This window comes from Passer montanus, unplaced genomic scaffold (genome assembly GCF_014805655.1).
Source record: "Passer montanus isolate IOZ18808 unplaced genomic scaffold, ASM1480565v1 scaffold1, whole genome shotgun sequence".
Taxonomy (NCBI): Eukaryota; Metazoa; Chordata; class Aves; order Passeriformes; family Passeridae; genus Passer; species Passer montanus.
In genome coordinates this window covers 5,535,597-5,556,073 of record NW_024356504.1, presented here as the reverse complement: position 1 = coordinate 5,556,073, position 20,477 = coordinate 5,535,597, and the positions used below count along the sequence as shown (strand labels likewise).

General features: G+C 37.9%; 1 protein-coding gene across 7 annotated transcripts in view; it reads right to left on the bottom strand.

Moving 5' to 3' along the window:
- Positions 1-20,477, bottom strand: part of ZNF385B (zinc finger protein 385B) — a 158,610-nt gene that overhangs the window by 108,482 nt on the left and 29,651 nt on the right. For 2 of the 7 annotated variants that reach the window (XM_039702462.1, XM_039702471.1), the window contains exon 2: positions 17,918-18,220. In XM_039702462.1, the coding sequence (XP_039558396.1) occupies positions 17,918-18,218 (301 nt within the window). In that variant the 5' untranslated portion in view covers positions 18,219-18,220. Of the gene's footprint in view, positions 1-2,886; positions 2,981-10,131; positions 10,328-14,480; positions 14,558-17,917; positions 18,221-20,477 lie in introns of those variants that run through there. The other 5 variants (XM_039702554.1, XM_039702513.1, XM_039702563.1 and 2 more) reach the window with 5 other exon arrangements.

The window sequence follows — 20,477 nt, the reverse complement described above, 5'->3', positions numbered from 1 at the left end:
TAAAAAGACAACCCTGCCTAAGTCAAAGACTGTCCTACAGGAAAAATAAATTTAATATTAATATTTAATGCAGCAAAACAAATTAATGTTCAGAAAGCTCCTCTTTTTTGTTTTGTTCATATATTAGACATTTTTCTACTGTGATAGAATCAAGTGTTGCCAAAAAAGCACTCACTTTCATGAGAAACATCAAGAAAATAATTTAAGTTTAGGAAAGAAATTTTTCCTAGACCTCTCTATTCTTCTGGTTTGCACTTCTGGCCTAATGCCTTATGTTTCAAAGGCAGATTTAAAAATTTTGAGAATAAGTCTTTTCCATAATTCTGTACAAGTCTAGCACAATACAACTGCAGTTCTTAAGACATATATGCAATACAAATAATCGTTCATTTCATCATGGTAACACAAAAGACAAGTTCCAAGCAAAATGCCTCTCATTTGTAAAGACGAACATGATTAATCCTATACCAAGACAAGACCAAAGTTTTTAAAAAAACAACAACTACAAAAAACTATTGCATAATCTAAAATCTTGTTTGAATTTTCTTTTTGCTGCAAGGCTACATTGAACAATTAAGTGGTGGTTAGGTTTTTTTACATCATTAAATCAATACTTAGAGTACCTATGAATTTAAGATTCCCTTACTGGACATTAGGTTCAGCCAGGTATCTTTCATTATAATTCAGCATATCAATTCTTCTTTTTTGTTTTTTCCAAGGCATGTTATTAAACCTTTATGCTCCACATCCCCTCCAATTCTTATTACCATTTTCATACCCTATGGTGAGGCTGACAAAAAGCAGTGTAGATTTGACAACCATAAGCACAGGAATCTAGCAAGAAATTACTATGCAAATGTGTCTGGGACGAGATAACATTAATAAATATTTGCTGATGGGCCTTTTGCTCCAGTAGGTGGCACATTTATAATGAAAATTTAACAGTAGTTTAAGCCAAAGATCAGAAGCCTCAGATGTATGTGCCACTGAGAGATGATGAAAGGAAAAACACTTCCATGTGTTGTTATTTTAGAGGAAGCAATCCCAGCTTGCCAAGTTTGTGAAGGAAAGTTAGAAGGAAAATATTTTCATCTTTCTATAAATGCTTTCATTACAAAAAAAAAGAAAAAATAAAGCATTTTTCCTCAGCAGTTACTAGCAACCTCAATTAAAAAGGTCCATTAAAAAATAATAGCTGTTTACCAAAGAAAAAGAAATCAAACTTTCAAAGTTAGACTTTAGTTAATTTTTCAGCTAAAGGAATGCAAGCCACAGGAAAGTACACGACATTTTTACTTCACTGTAGAGAAAAATCAATTACAAACCCTGATGCTAAAAGAAAAATCTAAGAGAAGGGGAGAAAATACAACCTCGTGACTACATAAAATTTGAACTAAAACAGTTCCTGTAAGATGATGTTTCAGGAAAAAAAACTACTCCTCAGGTAACTCCTTGACTTCAGAAGGGGAAAGTAGAGGGAAGGCTTACACAGCAGGAGAAAAGGCAGGCAGTTCAGGAGTGACATTCAGTGATGTGCAAAATAAAATTCTACTTCTGTTTCAGTTTGATCATTTTCACTTTAGATACTGCTACAAAATAATGTTCTTTAATTCAAGCCATGTTGTTTTTGGATTTATCCATGGGCAGCACTCTCAAAATCTTGAATACAGGTACACATATCCTGACCCAGAAGTGAAAAGAGCTTAGATAAAGGTCAAGTTTCAAGCAAACTGCAGAAATAAATTCCAAGCAATACTGAAATTCACAGAGCCTTTTCATTCCCACTTCTGTGGGAGAAAGTTTAGTATCAAGAAAAAAGAAATTCTGGCAGCATACTCTCTGGAATCAGAAATACTGAACACCAGCTTGCAAAGTATTAGAAATATTAGTATTATAGTCACAGGATTTGGAGCAAGCCTATTAACAGTACATCTTCTCAAGACAGTTTTGTGCAACCCAACTGTAAGCATTTAACCTCATGTAAAAGGGTAAAACAGGCAGGAACTGGTTCTCAAAAAAAATTAGTATGCTTATGCTATGGTTCCCACTCTTCCCACAAAGTACAGAAAAGTCTTTGTGGGTAGATGGGTGTAGCTGCTGGGGACATGCTCCAAAGGAGGTAAAGACATTCCAAGGATAATAGTCTGAACATAATTCTGGATGATATTGTCTCTAAACAATACAATGAAGTGAGAAAAAGACAATGGTTAATGAGAACGAGTGTCAGTACTAATGTATGCAAAAACCAAAAGCTCAACAAAATTATTTACATGGTAAGACTACAGATATTCTTGGCCCAAAACCTAGGCAAAACTGTAGGGAAACATCTGTCAGGTAAATCATACACACAGTTCTTTCCAAGCTGATTAAATTCTCTATTCTCCACTTTCTGTCTTCACTGGAGGTATGCTTTTGATCAATGAAAGCTTTTGAAACTACTACCAAGAAAATTAGGCAACATGATAAGCACACATCATGTACAGGAAATCAGATAAAGCTATGCCAATAAAAACCCGACCTCAGTATTAAGCTAAAATATTATGCATTTTTTCTTTTTGAATTGGTAAAATAACTTTGAGTGACAAAGTTCACTGCACATCCCAGACGTACCAAGCACTGGACACAGAGTTGCTACATAGCTGCGTTTCAGTATTTAAAATATAGTATTAGGAATGGAGTCCAGCCTCTGAAAAGAAGCAAAACAAGCAAGGAATTTGAACTGGAAAATTACTCTCCTTTCACTCTCTTTTCACAGAGAAAAGCTTGATCCTGCTAGTTGAAAATAATTAGAGGAGAGGAAAAGACAACAGAAGTCCAGAAAACCTGGAGAAGTATCAGTATCTTGCTTCTAATTTGATGCAAAGAAAGAGAGCTTTATGAACTCACTCCTGCTTGAAAGAGTATTTGTTCCAGTTACAAGTGTGTCGTGCAGACTTTAAACACCAGGATCCAACAGTCCACGACTGTGGAGGCAAAGTTGTCATTCTGATTCATCAGCGAGTCACTGAGGCCACTGATGTAAAATCATGTTATTAAAGAAGTAATACATAACCTTTTCAAACGTTACACAATCCCTGCTTGTAATTGCATCCTTAATACAAACAGTGTTGGACTTGAAATCAAGATTCCCTGCCATTTTATTAGGAGAATGTACCTAATCATGGATGCTCTTTAATAGTAGAGAGGAAAAGGGACCTCCTAGCACATATTCAGAAAATTCCAACTGGCAGCAAGATACAGCTCTTAACTGCAAGGGTAAAGGTTTATTTAAACAATTCAGCAGCCTGACAAGTAAATTCATCACATCCTGAAGTCCTTAAATTGAACTTGAATGTGTCTCTAAATAATGTGTTCTAGTTCAATTGCAGATTTATTGGACTTAACAGCAAACATTTGCATATTTGGGAAAGCAATTTCTTCTCCTAAAGGAATTAATGCTAGAGATTATTTTGTCCAGTAGTGTGGAATAGATAAGGCTTGGGGATTCCTTCAGTCCTCAGAGTCTGTGAGCTCCAGTGGATGCACTGATTCTGACTTTGCTTATACCAGAACTGTCATACTAGACCATACATGGCTTACAAATGCGTTGACTTCCAAATTTCTTAGTAACAACTTAACTTTGATCAGTGTAACAATAATAATTTTCTCATTATTTTCAGTTAATTGGTAGATGTCCCTTCAGAATTTGCTTTGTGCTGGCAGCCGACTGCTCCACACCACAGCAGTGCCATCATGCTCCACTAACATCCAGCAACAACATCAAAGGGAAAAGAAGAAAGGGGGAAAGAAAGTTTCTAAGTGATTATGGTTCCTCAAAGGCTCCTCCTCTGTGTGTCTGCACTGCAACTGGCTGTTCTACCAACTATGCAACTCCTGAAACCTTGACTTTGCATAACAATTTCTCCTGACCCAAGAACTCTATTAAAAGTAGGCAGTAAACATGTTCATGCAATAGATGGCCTAGAAAATAATATACTGAGTAAAGGGCTTTCAATTTCAGGCCAGGTAGCACAATAGCACAGCAGTTTCTTGCCATTTATCATCACTCAACTGCCTACTAAAAGCTGCTATTATGACATATTTTAGGATATGTAATTTCTAGCTACATGTACTCGACCACTCAAGACAGAATAAAAATTGCCGTTTTTCATCCAGACTCCCATATATTTCTAAACTCCTAGCGTTGTTCCAGCAGTTTGCTTTTGCCACAGAGGGGTCAGTGTTGATCAGGTGGGTGCTCCTTGAGAGGGGCCGGAGCAGCTCCCCTGTGCACAGCACACAGCTCTCAGTCCTGGGAATGGTCACCCTGTGCACGGGATGCATGAGACTCACAGACTGCTAACGTGCAACCAGCAGAAACAGCACAGCCCTGCTCCCCACTCTGCAGATATTCAATTAATGAACGACAATTCCTGAGATTAGGATTCTTATCTTGGTTATTTAAAGCAGTTAAAACAGCTTTGATGCATTGCATCGACCTTGCACAGGGATGACTTGAAGCAGTCAGGGCAGTGTGCTATCTATCAAAACAACACCAAGCTTCCAAATGAGGAAAGCAGTATAAAGCAGAAATACTTTAAAAACACAGATAGCTTTATCTGCCCAATTCATCCACTAATTTCAAGTCTGGATAATCATAACAAGTATTTTTGAAGCAAAACTGTAAAAATGCATAAAGCAACTGAATTTAGTCTAAGGAAAAGTATGTGCATGGCATTCCATCAATTACCAAGAATTTAAGCAAAAATAAACACATTAAACATAGATACCTTGCAATAACTAACAACCAGAGTAGCAGTCTAATATACACTTAACTGAACAAAATCAAGTCAAACATTTTTTTCTGCAAAGGTAGTGAAAATCTCTGAAACAAACTTGCCGTGTTTGTTTGGAGGAAGACGAAAAGAAAAGACAATTTTCCCATGAAGGAGAAATACTTATTAGAGAGGGTGAATTATTAAAATGAGTAAATGCTTGTAACTGATAAAATAAAAGAACAATATTTGTATTTGTTTCTGCTAGATTTGTCCTTGTTTCTATCAATAGCTACCAAAAACAAATCTGGAACTATACCACTTTCCATTCTTTATAACCATGTTTAAAATACCCAAAACCTGAGGCTGTTCTCATAAAGATTTAGTCCCCAGTCAATACCCTCCTGGTGTTTCAGCTTTGGCTTTTCTCAAAGTCTCATCCTTAACTCAGCAGCCAAAGTGACTGAGAAGCTTAAATCTTATTTGCAGATGTAACCTGGGTACACAGGAACTAAGTGCTGTTTGTGTTTCATCAAGAAGAGGTTACTACAATGATTACTTAATAGATAGATTTTTGCTACTCAGAACATTACTAGAGATGCATCAGGCTCAAATGGAACCACTAACAAACCTGGCCACAATACATGAATTGCAATTCCTAACAATAACCTTCTCCTTTCCAACTAGTCTGTTTTTGCTTGATGAAGTGATTTCTGTGACTCTTTATCCAGATGTGCCACTCTAAAGCCTATGAATCTTCCTCACCTCTTTAGTTTCTTCACGTTTCACCTAGGTTTGATCACCTGATAAAAAAAGCACCTCAATTTCTGCTCATATTTAAATACCCAGTCACAACAACATTTCAGGATGTCATCATGGCAAACACTGAAGTCTGAGCCAGAGGAGATGCACATGTGTGAAAATTCTGAATCCAGCATGAGCAGAAAACCAGACAATTTTAAGAACTTCCTCCATGGATTTCTTACCTCCCCTTCATCTCTCCCCCTACTATGAAATATCCTGAAGACAACTGAGACCCCCAGGTGGAAGTTCCAAATCCAGGCACTGTGTTTCAACTTGTGTCATCAGAGAAGACTTGAAACAAGCAAAAGGGAAACTCGCACACCAGAGACCTGCTCTGCCTTTTCTACTTCAGTGAAAATATAAACAGTACCAATGTGAACAGCAAAACCAAGCAAAAAAATCCAAAATTGAATACACCACAGTAACCTCAGAAGTCCCTTGACATGGAAACATCCTTTCATTACCTGAACACAGGTGATCTGAACACAGACCTCCTACACCATCCAGAGCAACCCATACACTAACAAGTGGTATTACCAAAGGCATCGTAACACAAAATCTTGCCCGAAGTCTGACAGTTTCACAAGTTGCTTAAAGGGAAGATTTTGTCCATTGAGTTTTCATAGCTATATCCCGTTCCTCGAGTAGCTCCTGTAGCACACTATATGAATTTTAAAGCCTAAAGCCTTAAGGAAGGTGTATTCCTCTATCCACAGAGTATTAAAAAGACTTCCTCATCTCCTCCCAAGATCTGCACTACTCAGTCAGAGACACAAACACTTCATTGTAGGTCTTGAAGCTACCCAAGGCTAAGGAATTCAGCCTTTCATCTGCCCTGACTGCTGGTATCAACACAAAAGCACTCTCCTTACACCTCTGGAGATGAAAACACACCCAGCTTTCCTCACTTCCAACTAAAAATAATTTTAAAAAACATCCTTACAGGAACAAAAAAGCATACGTGAAAGAGGGAAGTTACTCAGTTTATTTTCCCTTCAGAGTCATGTTATGAGCACTGCTCAAATTCCAAGAGAACAGAAAGCATATTAAAAAAAAAAAAAGATAATTTCTTGGCTGAACATTGTGGGTGAGACCTCCAGAACATCTCTGGCTCTTTAACCTACAGACAGGAAAAAACATATAAACTTGAGTTTCAGTAGTAAAGCTTCAACAGGGTTGACACAGTGAAGCACAGTTCTCAGTGCACTCAGCTCCTCTGGCAGGATTCATCAGTGACCTCCACTAAAAAAAAAAAAAAAAGCAAATTTCAAAATTTCCACTGAGAGCTTAGCTAGACTTGGATCCCAAAGTCAAGTGACTAACATGGAATTGCTCACAACACACCACTTCCCCAATAATTTCTTTTCCTTTTAACTTAGCCTCCTCTTCTTCAGACTCTGCTTGTAAAGTAATCTTGGCAGTAGAGAAGCTGCTGCCTCCTAAAAACTCCCAAAATGCAAAAGATCACTATACTTTAACACTGATGTCTTCCAAAGGAGAAGAAATTAAAATTACAGTGCCATGTGAAAACTGAGAATCTGATACAGACAGAGCTAGAGAATGGATGCAGAAGAAATAAAGCTCCACACCAGGAAGTGAAGTAGTTTTGTCCAGCACAATAAGCACACCAAATCTTGCCTCTCACTTGAACTACCAATAAGAAATGGCAGGAGGGGAAACATGCAGCAATAAAGACACTTGGAGAAGATGCAAGATCTTTAAGGGTAAAAGGACCTTGCAAAACCCATCTTCAAACAAACAATCAACCACATTGAAATTTGGCAAGATTATATTCATAATGATACAACGAATTACTAGAAAATAAAAGGACAAAGAAAGGCATTCTAGCTCAAGCACTTACACAAATAAATTTTACATGTCATGGTACCAACATGTCACATACATTGTTTTCCAAATGTTCATAATATTTTCTGCCTGGTAGCCTTTAAACACACACTGAAGAGTAGCAAGCAAATTTACTCAAAGGTCCCAAAATGACAACAATATATATTTAAGCTGCCAGTATGCATCTCTTGCCTGACTACAGAAGCATCCAAACATGGTTTTGAAAAGGGAGCTTTGCTGCAGTGGGACTGCTGTGCTTTCCAAGTGCCTTGGAAAAACAAAGGGCAGTCTTCTACACAGCTTCTACTTCTTCTCCTCCATGATGATGCAGTAAGGAAAAACAGGTGCCCCAGCTTACATTTACTTCTTAACTTCTGGGAACTATGACCTCCAGGTTTTTCTTATCCCAGGAAGGCATAACAGTAGGTGGAACAGGATCTCCCCTCAGCACTTAGAAGAAGCACTACCAGCTCTAGAGACAGACATCTTACACAAAAAAAAGGCAACATCAAATTTTGCTCCTTGCAGAGAGAGCTGAGCAAACGAGTAAATATTGCATTATTACAAATGCTTATTTCAGGATCAAGTCAGAATTGTGAAGACCTAGATTTAAAATAATGCTATTTTAAATTGCCTATATACAAGAGATAATTATGTAGGCTAGAGAGAGCAACCCAAGTGAAATGCACAATGTTAACCACCTTAACCTTTCATCAAGCACAGCTTCTAGTGAGGAAGAGTCACAAATCTGGCATAGTTAGAAAAACAAACACCTGCCAAGAATGAGACACAGGTTAAACATAAGTTGGTTCATCAATTTATGAATTATATGTATTAAAAAAGGTTTTACAAAGATTTTAGTAACAACTTATATTGACTTCTATAGATTACTAAAAAAGGGAAAAGCTTGTAAGGTATTCTAAACATAGGCTCCTACCTAAAAATCATCCTGAATATTTAGGGTGCTTCATATACATTTTTCAAGTGCATTTTGACCTTAATCATTAAATAAGCACATAGCGAAAACTAGCATTGAAAGACAGCAATTTTACATGTCACAGGAGGAAAAAAAGAGCAAACAAAAAAAGTATGAAGTATAAAAAGGTGACAATTAATTTAATAATTTCATGTCATGCATGACAAATGTTTTCTGAAATACTACAACAAAATAATTCCAAAATGCTATCAGCAATGTCAAGAGTTGGGTCATTTGGGAGAACTTTCTTTTATTTGCATCTCCCTAGGATCCCCACCACCACAAACTGCATTTTTGTTGGGGTGTGTTGTTTTGGATTTTGTTTGTCTTTATCTCCAAAGAACACCTTAGCAGAAGCTATCAGCTTTGACAGAACACCAAAATTCTGGCACGGAACCATAAATTGACCATTACCATAAAAAGAACTGCTAAATGAGAAACTATGTGCTCAGTATAAAACTAATTTCATGCTTTCAAAAGCACACAGTGGCTTCTAGCAAGATAGTGGCCCTGGGACTTGCAAAGACAGATTGGCTAATACAAATGGTGTGTGCTCCTGATGCAGTCTGCTTAGCCAAGCTTTACATGTACTGGCAGTAAATGGAAATTCTCGAATCTTCTGTCAAACAAATACACACTTATCTATAACTTTGGAGCTGAAAGCTATAAAACAGCTGCCTCATAAATATATTTAGCAGGAAAAAGCATGAGCTGTCCTAGTTCCTCAGAAGAGGGAAAAAAAAACCACACAGCAGTCTTTACATAGTAAGCACAGACATTTCTACAGCAAGCAAGAAAAAAATTAATAAATATTTTTCAATGTATTTCCTTGTTTTATTTAAAAAAATACTATCAGCACACACAAATATCATCATACAAGGTCTCACCTCACCAACTCAATATTCACATAACAGCAGTGCTTAATAAGTAACTCAGCTGAACTAATTTTTTTTTGTTCTGCTAGAGGTGAAATTCTCAATAAAACCCCCTTTTTTTCAACACACAAGTACAAAGTCTGTTTAGTTTATGATAATATTTCCAAGCTTAAAGATTTACTACTAGAACTTCACAGGCTACCTTTAGCACACTATCTGTTCCCTTAAATAAAACTTGGTGCACTAAATCTCAAATTTAACTGGTTAGGGAGAAGCGACAGTAATTTTATACCCTTCTCAAAGAAAGCTGTCAGTGCAAATGAATTACTGGAAGCTGTTCTGGGCATGACAGATCATAACTTTTAATATTAACAATGACAGACATATCTAATATGTCAAACCCAGTATACAATTTATTTCATTCTTCACTTTTTTAGTTTATCTGGAGAATCCGACAGCTCTTGTGTTTCACACATCATTGTAACTATACTTTGAGATTTAACAAGCCAGAAAGAAAGCTCTGGTAAGAGATATTTATTCACACTGCTAATAAGCTTCTTTCTACAACAATAACACAGCATCACTGACATTCAAAAAATATTTAAAATGCATAGGAAGTCACCTACTGGAAAGATGCCCTCTGCAAACAGCAAGCAAGGAAAGGGAGCTTGCCACATATTTAGTTACTTTTAATACTGAAATAAGAAGAGAAGAAAAAGATGCATTATATGCCTTGCCTTTTTTATTATCCTGTCCACTGGAATAACTAAAACAGAAATGCACTGCACACAGAAATAATGCCAAACATGTAAGCATCCACTCAATGTCGTAGCACAAAGCAATTCAGGGGAGTTTAATAATAAAAAAACAGACTCACCTCTACTGGGAAGCCCACTCCACATTATGGCAATACTATTTAAGCAGGTTAAACAGCAACCAAGTTACATAAACAAAACTTCCAGTATGTGACCAATATGATCTACGGTGCTACGGAGTGTTGGCTCCAGCCCTGATCATCTGTGTGACAGTTCACTGCTATACCAGAGCAGCCTCAAACCTTCCCAGATGCCGGCTTATTGCACTGCTCATTGAAAATCCTTCACACGCTGGCAACATTTTAGGGAAGGACAAGCACACTCTGAGTCATTTGTAAAGAAAGCAAAGCAATTTCAGTTCTGTATCTTCATGCGTACCGAAACACAGAGCCCTGTCAAACTAGAAGTCTGCCTGAATTTATGCTGAGAATCAGGCAACCCAAGCCTTCATTATCAATGCACGGAATCAGCTACAGAGATCAAATTCAAGCAAACCATAAAAAAATAAAAGGATATGATTATGAAAGGCTCTACAGCTTCAGCTCCAAACCACACAGAACGAGGAATCATCTATCTAGACTGTGTAAATGTTAAAAATAGCTCTGTATTTCCTACAATGAACACAAGACAGAGGAGAATGAGCAGCCTGTATTGTGATGAGGTTCATTATTGGGGGGGGTGGGGGTGGGGGGGGAATCCAACAATAAAAATTAATGATTCCTTACAGCTTTTTCTAAATAAGATTAATTCAAAATTATGCAAATTAAGTATTTTTTAACCATGTAACAGATGAAGTCCATTACATATTAAAAACCAGGATATCCATTAAAAAGTATAATAAATATTTGGGGGAAAACATTTAGAATGCTGACCCAACAAAGACCTGCACAGTCTAGCAGATTAAATATTTTTACCAAAATAAAAATATTGTTAAAAGCATCAAATTGCATGACCAATCTCTTCATTCTTTCAAAATAGCAGTAACTTTAAATTACTTACTATGAAAAACCTCCATAGCTTATTAAATTCCTACTCCCACATGGACTTCTCACAGTGTACATATTTTTTATCTTTTCAGGTACTTCATAGGTTTTCTTTCCCCAGAAAGGTAAGAGAGCATGTGTTGCTGTGCATACTCAGACCCAGAGATACACAGCATAAGACAGATGTAACCACAACTAGGCTTTGAAGAAATGGAAAGACACAGGAGTTTTTTATTATAGTACCTGCACAGTTATCCAAATATACTGCTGGGTCATGAGACAGCTATCAGAGCAATTTTGACAGGACTGATCCCAGATGAGAAAAATTACTATACAGTGAAGATATCAGTTTTCCTTTTACAAGGTAAAAATAATAAACAAACCTGACTTCATTATTTTCTTTCTTCCAGTAGTTTTAATACAGAAATCATGGCTAGAAATGCACACAAATAAAAATGACTGAATTTATAGATCACTTTTCATCTCAGCTGTCTACACCTGTAAACTGTGGATCACATCCTCCAGTGAGACAGTGAAGAAATTCTTGCAGCAACATCAACTCAGCTGATTTCAGGCACTCTCCAGGCCATGCCCCAAGTGGTTAAATGACAAGGGATATGCTCCCAAGTGAAGCAGAAGTTGTGTCACCACCACTCCTGCAGCCATTCTCAGCTTGAAACCATGGCTGGTAAGCAGTTGTATTTTTGGTCCTAGACTCTAAAACATCTGATTTTCTGATGTCTTAAATGCTGCTTTCTACCACAGCACAACTGCCCTTGAAGAGAGGTTGAACTGTCCAGAAAGGCATTTTGCTACAAGAATACATCCTATGCAAAGTAGTGGCCAAGGGTCCCAAATGCACTGTCCAATTTTATTTTGAAATCCTTCCACATTCCAACCCAAAGCATCACTGCGTATAAACCATTTTTTTTTTCCATAATAGGTACATATTTTGTTTGCTTAATGTCATTCATGTGTTCCCCACCTCCAAGAGAATGGAGTCCAGAAATTAATATTTGGTCTGGTAACTCTTACCTACTTCAAAAAGAGTTATGGTTTTCAATTTGCCATTAGGGAATTGGGAAATTTCTGAAATTTTTTTTCTGATTAACTTATCAATTACTTAAAAAAAATTATTTCCCCATGTTTTTCCTGAAGACTACCAGTGAGCTCACACAATCATACAAATCACCAGTACTTTCACAGTGCAGCTACCCAAAGAACTATATTACGGATATAGTGTGTAGTCATTGGCAAATAAAAATTTTTAATTTTAATGTCAGTTCTGGGCCTTGATAGTAACTCTCACCATGAGCATTTTATGAGGAGTACCCAGTGCCCAAAAAGAATACAATAAATCTGACTAATTTCAAAGCAGCTAATCATAATCCTGATGGGTCCCCTCAAACTCAGAACATTCTATGTTTCTATGATGACTTCTGTGAAAGAAAAAACAGCAATTACTTATACTAAATACATTTCATACTATTAGAAAAATGTTAAGTACCATTACTTATTTCTTAAGTAAATGGTGGAAGAGACTCAAGTGATACAAAGAATGTGGTACCATCTACCAAATGTAATCTTGTTCAAGAGACCACTGAGTGAGGAAAAAGGCAACTCACCCTGTAGCAAGAAGTGAAATACTAAGATTTTCCCAACAGCTCGCTAAGCCATGTTTCATTATAGGCATGTAACTCTTTCTGTTATTATTTCTATTATATTGGGCAGAGTTTTGCTTTTTAGTGAGAGTATAATTTTTTACAAAAAGAAAAATGGATTTTATCTAGAGTAGGACAGCAAAGCATGGAGCAACCTCTCAGGAGAGGACAGAGAGGGGAAGCCCTGAGGAGTTGCTCCACTTTGTGGCCCCACAGAAGCAGCTTTCTTGAAACTGCTAAAAGGTTGGGCTGTAGGCAGCAGATGTGTAAGGCAGAACAAGTGCTCACCTACTAGTCTAAAAAAGGTTTTGACCAAACACAAAAAAAAAGAGTAAGCTCACAGTGCTCTCTACAGACTTGTGTACTAATTCCATAGCCATGCATGCATACATTTAATAGGACTCAGGTCAGAAACTTCTTAAAGATACTTTTAGTTGCTGCTTTGCATTCCTCTGAGTACCTGCTAGAATAATTCATAAAGACCTTCTGCAATAAAAATCAGATTATCCTTGTCTTTTTTTAGATTAATGAAAGACAAACATGGAGAAGGAAGTGAGGACCTAGATCAAGAGGTTTAAAGTAAGCAAAAGTTCTGTACTCCATTATGTTGGCACAAAGCAGTCTCAGATGGCAACTAAGATACCTGTCAGAAAGCCAGTTTTAGCCCATAAAAAGATTAAAACCTACATACAAAAACCTGCATTTAGGTTTAGATTCTTCTGACAAAAACCAAGGAAAAACCCCACTGAAATGAGAGCAGTGCACTGCAGATTCATTCTGTTGTAACCAACCATCACTGGTCTGATCTAAGGCTATCTGGAATATTTTCAGTATAATTTCTCAATATCTATCAATAGTCTCTTTAATTTTTTGGCTGAAGATATTATTCACACTGTCTCTATTTTTTTCTTTTTGAAAACTAATATGTAAGTTAGCTATACAGTCCACGGATCCTATAAAGAATAATCTGAGCTCTTTAATTGTAAGCCTCCCTGCCTCCATTATCTTGATAGGTTGACTAGACTTACAAATGTTTATGGCACTGCACAAAGAAGCTCTAATTTCTGTTGCCAAAAGTGGAAGAAGCCCTGCCTTGTCCGTACTCCCTTGTTCTCCCATGCCCAACACTGCTGTTTTACCTTCACCCTTCCACTACCACTACTAGGCCCTTTTTGTGACCCGATTTAAGTGTCAAACACAACAGAAGTCTAGTAATTTATGTATTTATTTTGCTGAATTAACAAATCCCTGGCTGTCATTGCTGAGAATCAGATCACAAAACTGTGTGTTTTTAACACCTCAGGAAATCAACCTGTGATTATTTCCTCAGTATTGCAGTGTTAACACAACAACTTTCAGCACTGTCCCTTAGAAAGAGTCATGGTATAGGGTCCCACAGCATTTCCAAAACTGTCACAAAAGGTGACAGATTTCAAGAACAAGAAGGCAGAGCTGCTGCCAGGATACACTGCATCCTGACATGCCAATCACACCTCCAGCCAGACCTGCAGAAAGATCACTTGGGCATTCATGAGTGCCCTAAAACACATGTGCTCTTTGAAACAGCCTAGGACCCAGGGAAAAGGGACTCTCCTTTGCCCACTCTTAAATCTGGACATCTTCTGTAACAAAAACCAAACTTCCCTACGCGTTTCCAGAGAACTGTAAAATCTGGACTTCGACAGGCATTTCTACTACACTTCCTTAAAACTACACCAACTGTTCCCACGTTACATGGGGGAAAGGAGAGAGAACCAGGAGACTCACCAGGAGATATCACCCCATGGAGGAAGCAGTGAGAATTCCTGGAGCAAAACCGGTGTCACCTCCGAGGCAGCAGCGGGAGGGACAGCAGGCAGGGTGCCCGGAATGCCGGGAGCATCCCGCAGCTCTCCCGCACGCCGGGATGCTGAACGCGCGGCGCGGCTCGGCACGGCCCGGGCTGCAGCGCCACCGCGTGGGACCGCAGCCGAGCAGCCCGGCTCCGCCGCCCAGCATCGCCCCCGCCCGGCCCCGGCAAACCCAAATTAACCAGTCAATGCTCCTCCTTAGCTCGCTGGCAGCGCAGAGGAGGCGAGCGGGCTCCAAGCCAAGCTCCTGGCCTGCGCTCACTTCTGGCGGCGGCCCCGTGCAGGTGGATTCCAGGTACCCAGAACAGCCGGGATCTGCTGCAGGCTCCAGCGAGGCCCGCTCACTGCAAAGCTTTAAACAGGCTCACTCCAAACGCATCTCCCCAAGGCTGCAGGAAACCACCCTTTATTTTCCTTTTTCTTCATAGGAAATACATGAAATAATTTCCAACTTAAGCTGCAAGGCAAACACGCACTTTCTTACTCTCATGAGAGTTCATTTATGTATATATTCAGCCTGTCTGTACGTATGTCCGTATGCCTGGCACAAGGGTCGGGATGGCCCCGGGAGTGGCAGCACTGGAACTGCAGCCTGAGCTGCACTAATAGACCTGGTGGACATGGCTGGTAATAAAATACCACTAACATAGGCAATAGGGAAGGCTCTCCACGTGCAATGTATTTTCCAAGTAGAATACTCCTTTTTCCCAGCTTTCAACACCAATGTAAATAAAAGGAGTTCAATGAGTGGATGAAATCACCAAAGTCGCCTAATGTAACACATTAATTTATTGATTGTGGCAATATAAAGAAAAACAGCTCTTAAATATTTACTTTCCATTTTAGTTTGCTTGCTAGGAAGTAATTTAAATTGCAGGTAGAGATACAACAGCAAAAGAACTTGTATATATCAATAACTGGCAATATTAACGAGAAATATTAACGAGACAATATTAACGAGAAATAGAGGAAACTTCTTACAAAAATTTTATTTTAAATCCTATCACAATTACACCCTTACTCTAAATACAAAGAAGTAACGTTAAACTCATCTCTAAAAATTATATTTAGACTAAATATATAAAAGCTCTTCATCTATACAATTAAAGGTATTCTTGCCAGGACCTAGAATCCCAGGTACCAAATCTTAAACATTCCAACAGTAGTAAAACAAGGATCATTACCAGCAAGTTAAGAGCAACAAATTTGTAAAGCACAGTAGAAGTCAAAAGTTAAACGGACATTTGCTAACAATTGAGGGCCACCTGTCTCAGAGAGGACCACAAAACAGAATGAATATGAAAATATGTCTCATCTCTATTTATAACAAAGTCCACCAGGTGTCAGGGAGAACTGGAGTCAGTGATCCATCAATTCTGTCACACAGAATCAAGACAGCTCTGGCAGGTCTGTAATCCTGGTTTCTGAACTGTCAAGGAAAATTTACAGTCACGTATATTTTACAGTCACCTCATTTTCCAGTGGGAATATTACTGATTTCACATTTATCTTTTGAACACAGAGGAAAACTCCAACCTGACACTGGATGGAACTTTTGCAGGAAGTATTCTAAGGTGTGCTGAACTGTTCACTAGGTGCTTGGTTAGAAGGGTGCAGCTGTAACAGTGATGTATGAGAGGGCTATTTGCTTCCTTTGCATGTGGAAAAAAGTCTATTCAATGGTGAGGTGAGATTAATATAATTGCTCTCTTACCATCTGCACAATAAGTTCTATTTACAATGTTAGCTGAAAAAAGGGGAAAGGAAGACTTCCATTACAAGAGGTAATAACACTCCAGAGGACATGGATTAAAACTGAGCCTGGATAATGTCAATTTATAAGAAAATTAATTTCTGGTTATTTTTGGAAAATGTTCTTTGAGAACTACATCTCAGTAAATCTTGTTCTCCCACTGGTTCTGTGGAGTATATTGAATTGTTTATGTCATTACAGTAATAATAAATTGTCTATTGTAAGGCATTTCTTCTAAATGCTATGAACACAATATCCCTCAGCCATGAAAAAAGAATGCTTATTCCAATATGCACCAGATAGACCAGCATAACTAGTACACAACTAATAGTCTAATATAGAGATCAGTGAACAAAGAAACATGAACTTTGACTCCCAAGCTATGCAGTAACCCCAAAGCATGTGCTCCAGCAAACAATTGTATTCTGAGCATCAGAGAATTCTTTGAGTAATGGTGCCAGAGCATCAGCAGTGATCCCCAGGAATGACAGCAAAGGCATCAGATCAAGGAGTTCAGATAAAAAAAAGCAACAAAAATAGAAAGTGATTTTATATGTTTGCATTGTAGGTCCACACACAGAGGAATCTTAAATCAATCATAATGTCTCATAGATATTCAGTTATTTTAAAAATGCTCACAATTAATGAATTCAGATGTTATTCAATAGGAATTTCATCTTTTGAATCACAGGCCTTACACAAGTGATACTCGCGCACTGCTTAGTTCTAAATCAAACAGAACAGTACCACAGACTTCAAAACAAGTAAAATTCAGTTAACAAGAAACCAAACCAGAAAAAAGAAAAAGCTAAACCCTTCAATGCAGCTTGCCGTTTCTATACAAAACAAAATAAACCAAAGCCAATGTCCTAATGTAGCAAATAAAAACAAATACTACAATTAGGAAAGCTTCTTGTATGAAGATTCGAGATCTGTTAGATTTTTCTCAAGTAGCTATGAACTGAGTCTAACACTAAAACAAAAAGAAACAAACTCCCCCCAAAAAACAGAAGGGCATATCATGTGCTTTGTATCTTTACATTATGTATGCTATGTATGTGTTTTGCCCAAGACTTTTGTTTTTCCTAGTAAGTAAAAAGTCTTACTTTGAAATACTTCTTACTTATAAGTCCTTTCCAACCTAAACTGATTCAATGGATGAGTGGTTAAAAGCCCGAGGGCTGAAAGCAGAAAGAATCAAAGGGCCAGGCCTGTAAATTCCAGCCCTCCTCCTCCATCCTTCCACTACTAGATTTCATTTAAAAGTTTCTCCTGTGCATGTAGCATCTCTCCAGAACTTTCTTTTGGAATCAAAAGAAGATGGCAAAATGTGTAAGTGTTTGGATCCACAACAGTTACTTCTAAATAGATCATGTCTCAAGGTCCAACACATAATGAAATATTGCCTGGAATAATGGAATATTGCCTTAATACCACCTGGCTTCACAGGAAAAGGAATACACCAATAATTCTGAGCAAGGCAAAATATTAACTACTAGTATTAATCTATACTAAGTTTAATGGTTATGTTGGGTGGAGAAGATAGGGCTTAAAAGCTTCCTCAGAATTCTTGACCAAAATCCAACATCACAATTACATACCTGTGCTTGTACTTGCAAACAAAGTGCCAGGAGCTGTACTTGTAGGGAGTTTTCCATTATTTAGCTGCTTCACTCTTTTCAAGTGAGATTTCCCGTTGTAATGAACTTGAGCTTGGGCTGCAGAGTTCAGCTGTATATTGCACACTTCACAGAAGGAAAACAGTATCTTCTTTTTTTCTTTGCTTAATTGGTAATCCTGTCTGTCATTCCTCAGTCCTTTTTCTTCAAAGGCCCGTAGAACAGCTGGTTGATTCATAATCCCATCTTCAACGATGTGGTCAGGACTTAATGGACGCTTCATACCTACAAAGAAAAGAGACAAAATTGTTACCAGAGAGCAACAAGACCTTACTATTAAAACTATGTTTTCTTTTTTGAAATGCTGTAATGCATGACCCAGCAACCAGTTCTAACAAATAAGGTTCCAAACGGCAGAGGCATTGCTTAATATAGAAATAAAAGCATTTGTGCCACACCACAGAGCTCAGAAATACTAAGCTGGCAATGTATCATAGTCTGTGCACAGCAACTTGCAACAACTCATTATTTTGTTAAGCAAGCTCTCTATCTTAAAGCAGGTTTATTCTTGGATCTGTAGCAGAGGTTAAGATTATTTTAAAATACATTTCCTCTGCCTTACTAAACACTTTTAGTGTTTAGTGTTTCCAGAGTTTTTCATTTTCCAATGACTACAGCAGTGCCCACTGCTTCAAATACAATTATTCAACAAAAAGGATGCCAACAAAAAATGTTATGGAAACACTGGAAGACAGCAGACTGCTCAAAAGAGACTAATAAAACCTTTCCACTTTCACATACATTCAAATCTTCAGCTTCATACAAAGATCGTATGTAATCTGTATTAGCCCATCAATACCTTCACAACTCAAACTACTGTACAGAGGAAAGTCAGCTAAACATCAGTCTTGTGCAAACTACACAAAATCATGGTAAATGACAGTTCCTGAACAACAAGCCAAGAGCCTGAAATATTAACTTGCCCTAGAGAATTAAAAACCTCATCAAGCTGCACAAAGCACAGTTTTTTATATATATATATAGGGGGAAAGCCCATATTTCATTTAAGATATGGTGCTAAACCAGCAGAGAAGAAATGGGGGGTCTAGGGTAACTCACACAGAAAATAATTCTGTTTTCTTAGCTACACAAATTGATGTTTATTCTTATCCCCCACCACCCAAATACTCTGGATGGCCAAAGGCTGGCTCAGAGCTGTGCACAAGACCAGCTCTTTCCAAGCAAAAGTGCATTTATGCTGAGGTTTCAAAAGCAAAAGACTTCAAACACAAGGTCCCTTTTCCAGCCTGGGAACCAGAGCAGCACAGAATTTTGTGTACACCTACGACTCTGTTAGGCAGGAGCACTGAAAGACACAAACATTAAAACCAAAAGTGGCAGTATCCTCCCCAGATGAGTGCAGCACTCACAAGTAACACTAGAGTACCCCTCTCATAATCCAGTTAAGTTTATTACCAAGAGAAAGTCTGTTCTGTTCTCTGGCACCGGGGTGTACACAGAAAAAGCTTCAGAAATAGTCATTTATATGGTAGGATAGAGTATTTCATCACATTCATAACCCATGCTTAACATTTTAGTGTTGGCACAGATTCCTTCTCAAGTACAACTCACTGATCAAGTCTGGTAAATAGACTTCATGTCTTTGTTTCTTATAGATGACAGTTCTGTTATCAAACAAACAATATTAACAATACATAAGGTATAACTCACATCAAATAAAAATTAAACTGATTATTCAAAATAGTCATAGCACACAGGTACCTAATTAAGTTAAAACACTGGTGATCCTGAAAACCTAGGCTAGAGACTGTCACACTAAATCATTTAAGTCTAAGTCTCATATTTCAAGGCAAGCAACCAAGATCCTTCACTCAGCTGGGCTAAGATAACATTTTCATCTGAAAATTTAATCTCCTTAGAGCTCCAGTATTTGTTATTTTTCAATTTGTTTCAAACAATAAATAACCTCCCCAGTCCCTTTGTTTTCCATAATTTATTTCAACATCACAATTGTGGCTTTTGTTCTCTGAAGTAAAATGTTCTGAAACAAAAATTCTTTTACAAGTTGTATATACAAACCATTATAGAATAAAATATGTTAGTTTAAAACTCTTGGCCTGTCAGAAATCTCATACATTTGGTTGCAGACAGAAAATAAACCAAAACATCATTCAGCAATTATTTCAATCATCTTAAGATCTTCTTCATCTGTAAGAGGGAAACATCTGCCTTAGGAAGCTGCATGGAGCAGAAGGAAGACTGATGGAGCTGCCTGTAAGAGCACCAAAGCCTTCCCAAGGAGGGCTATTTTGGAAAGCTCTGGGCTGGTACTGCATTAGCATTGCGGCAAAAGACACATAGCACTCCTGGGCTGCATGGTTCTGCTTCCTTTCCTCCAAAGGAACAAAACCTTGGTGAAGTCTGATTCTGCTCAGTTATGGGCCAAAGCAGGGTACATGGGGAAAATCAGAACGTTTGCCTCAAAAGTGCAGTCCTGACATCACCAAAAGGATTTATAAAT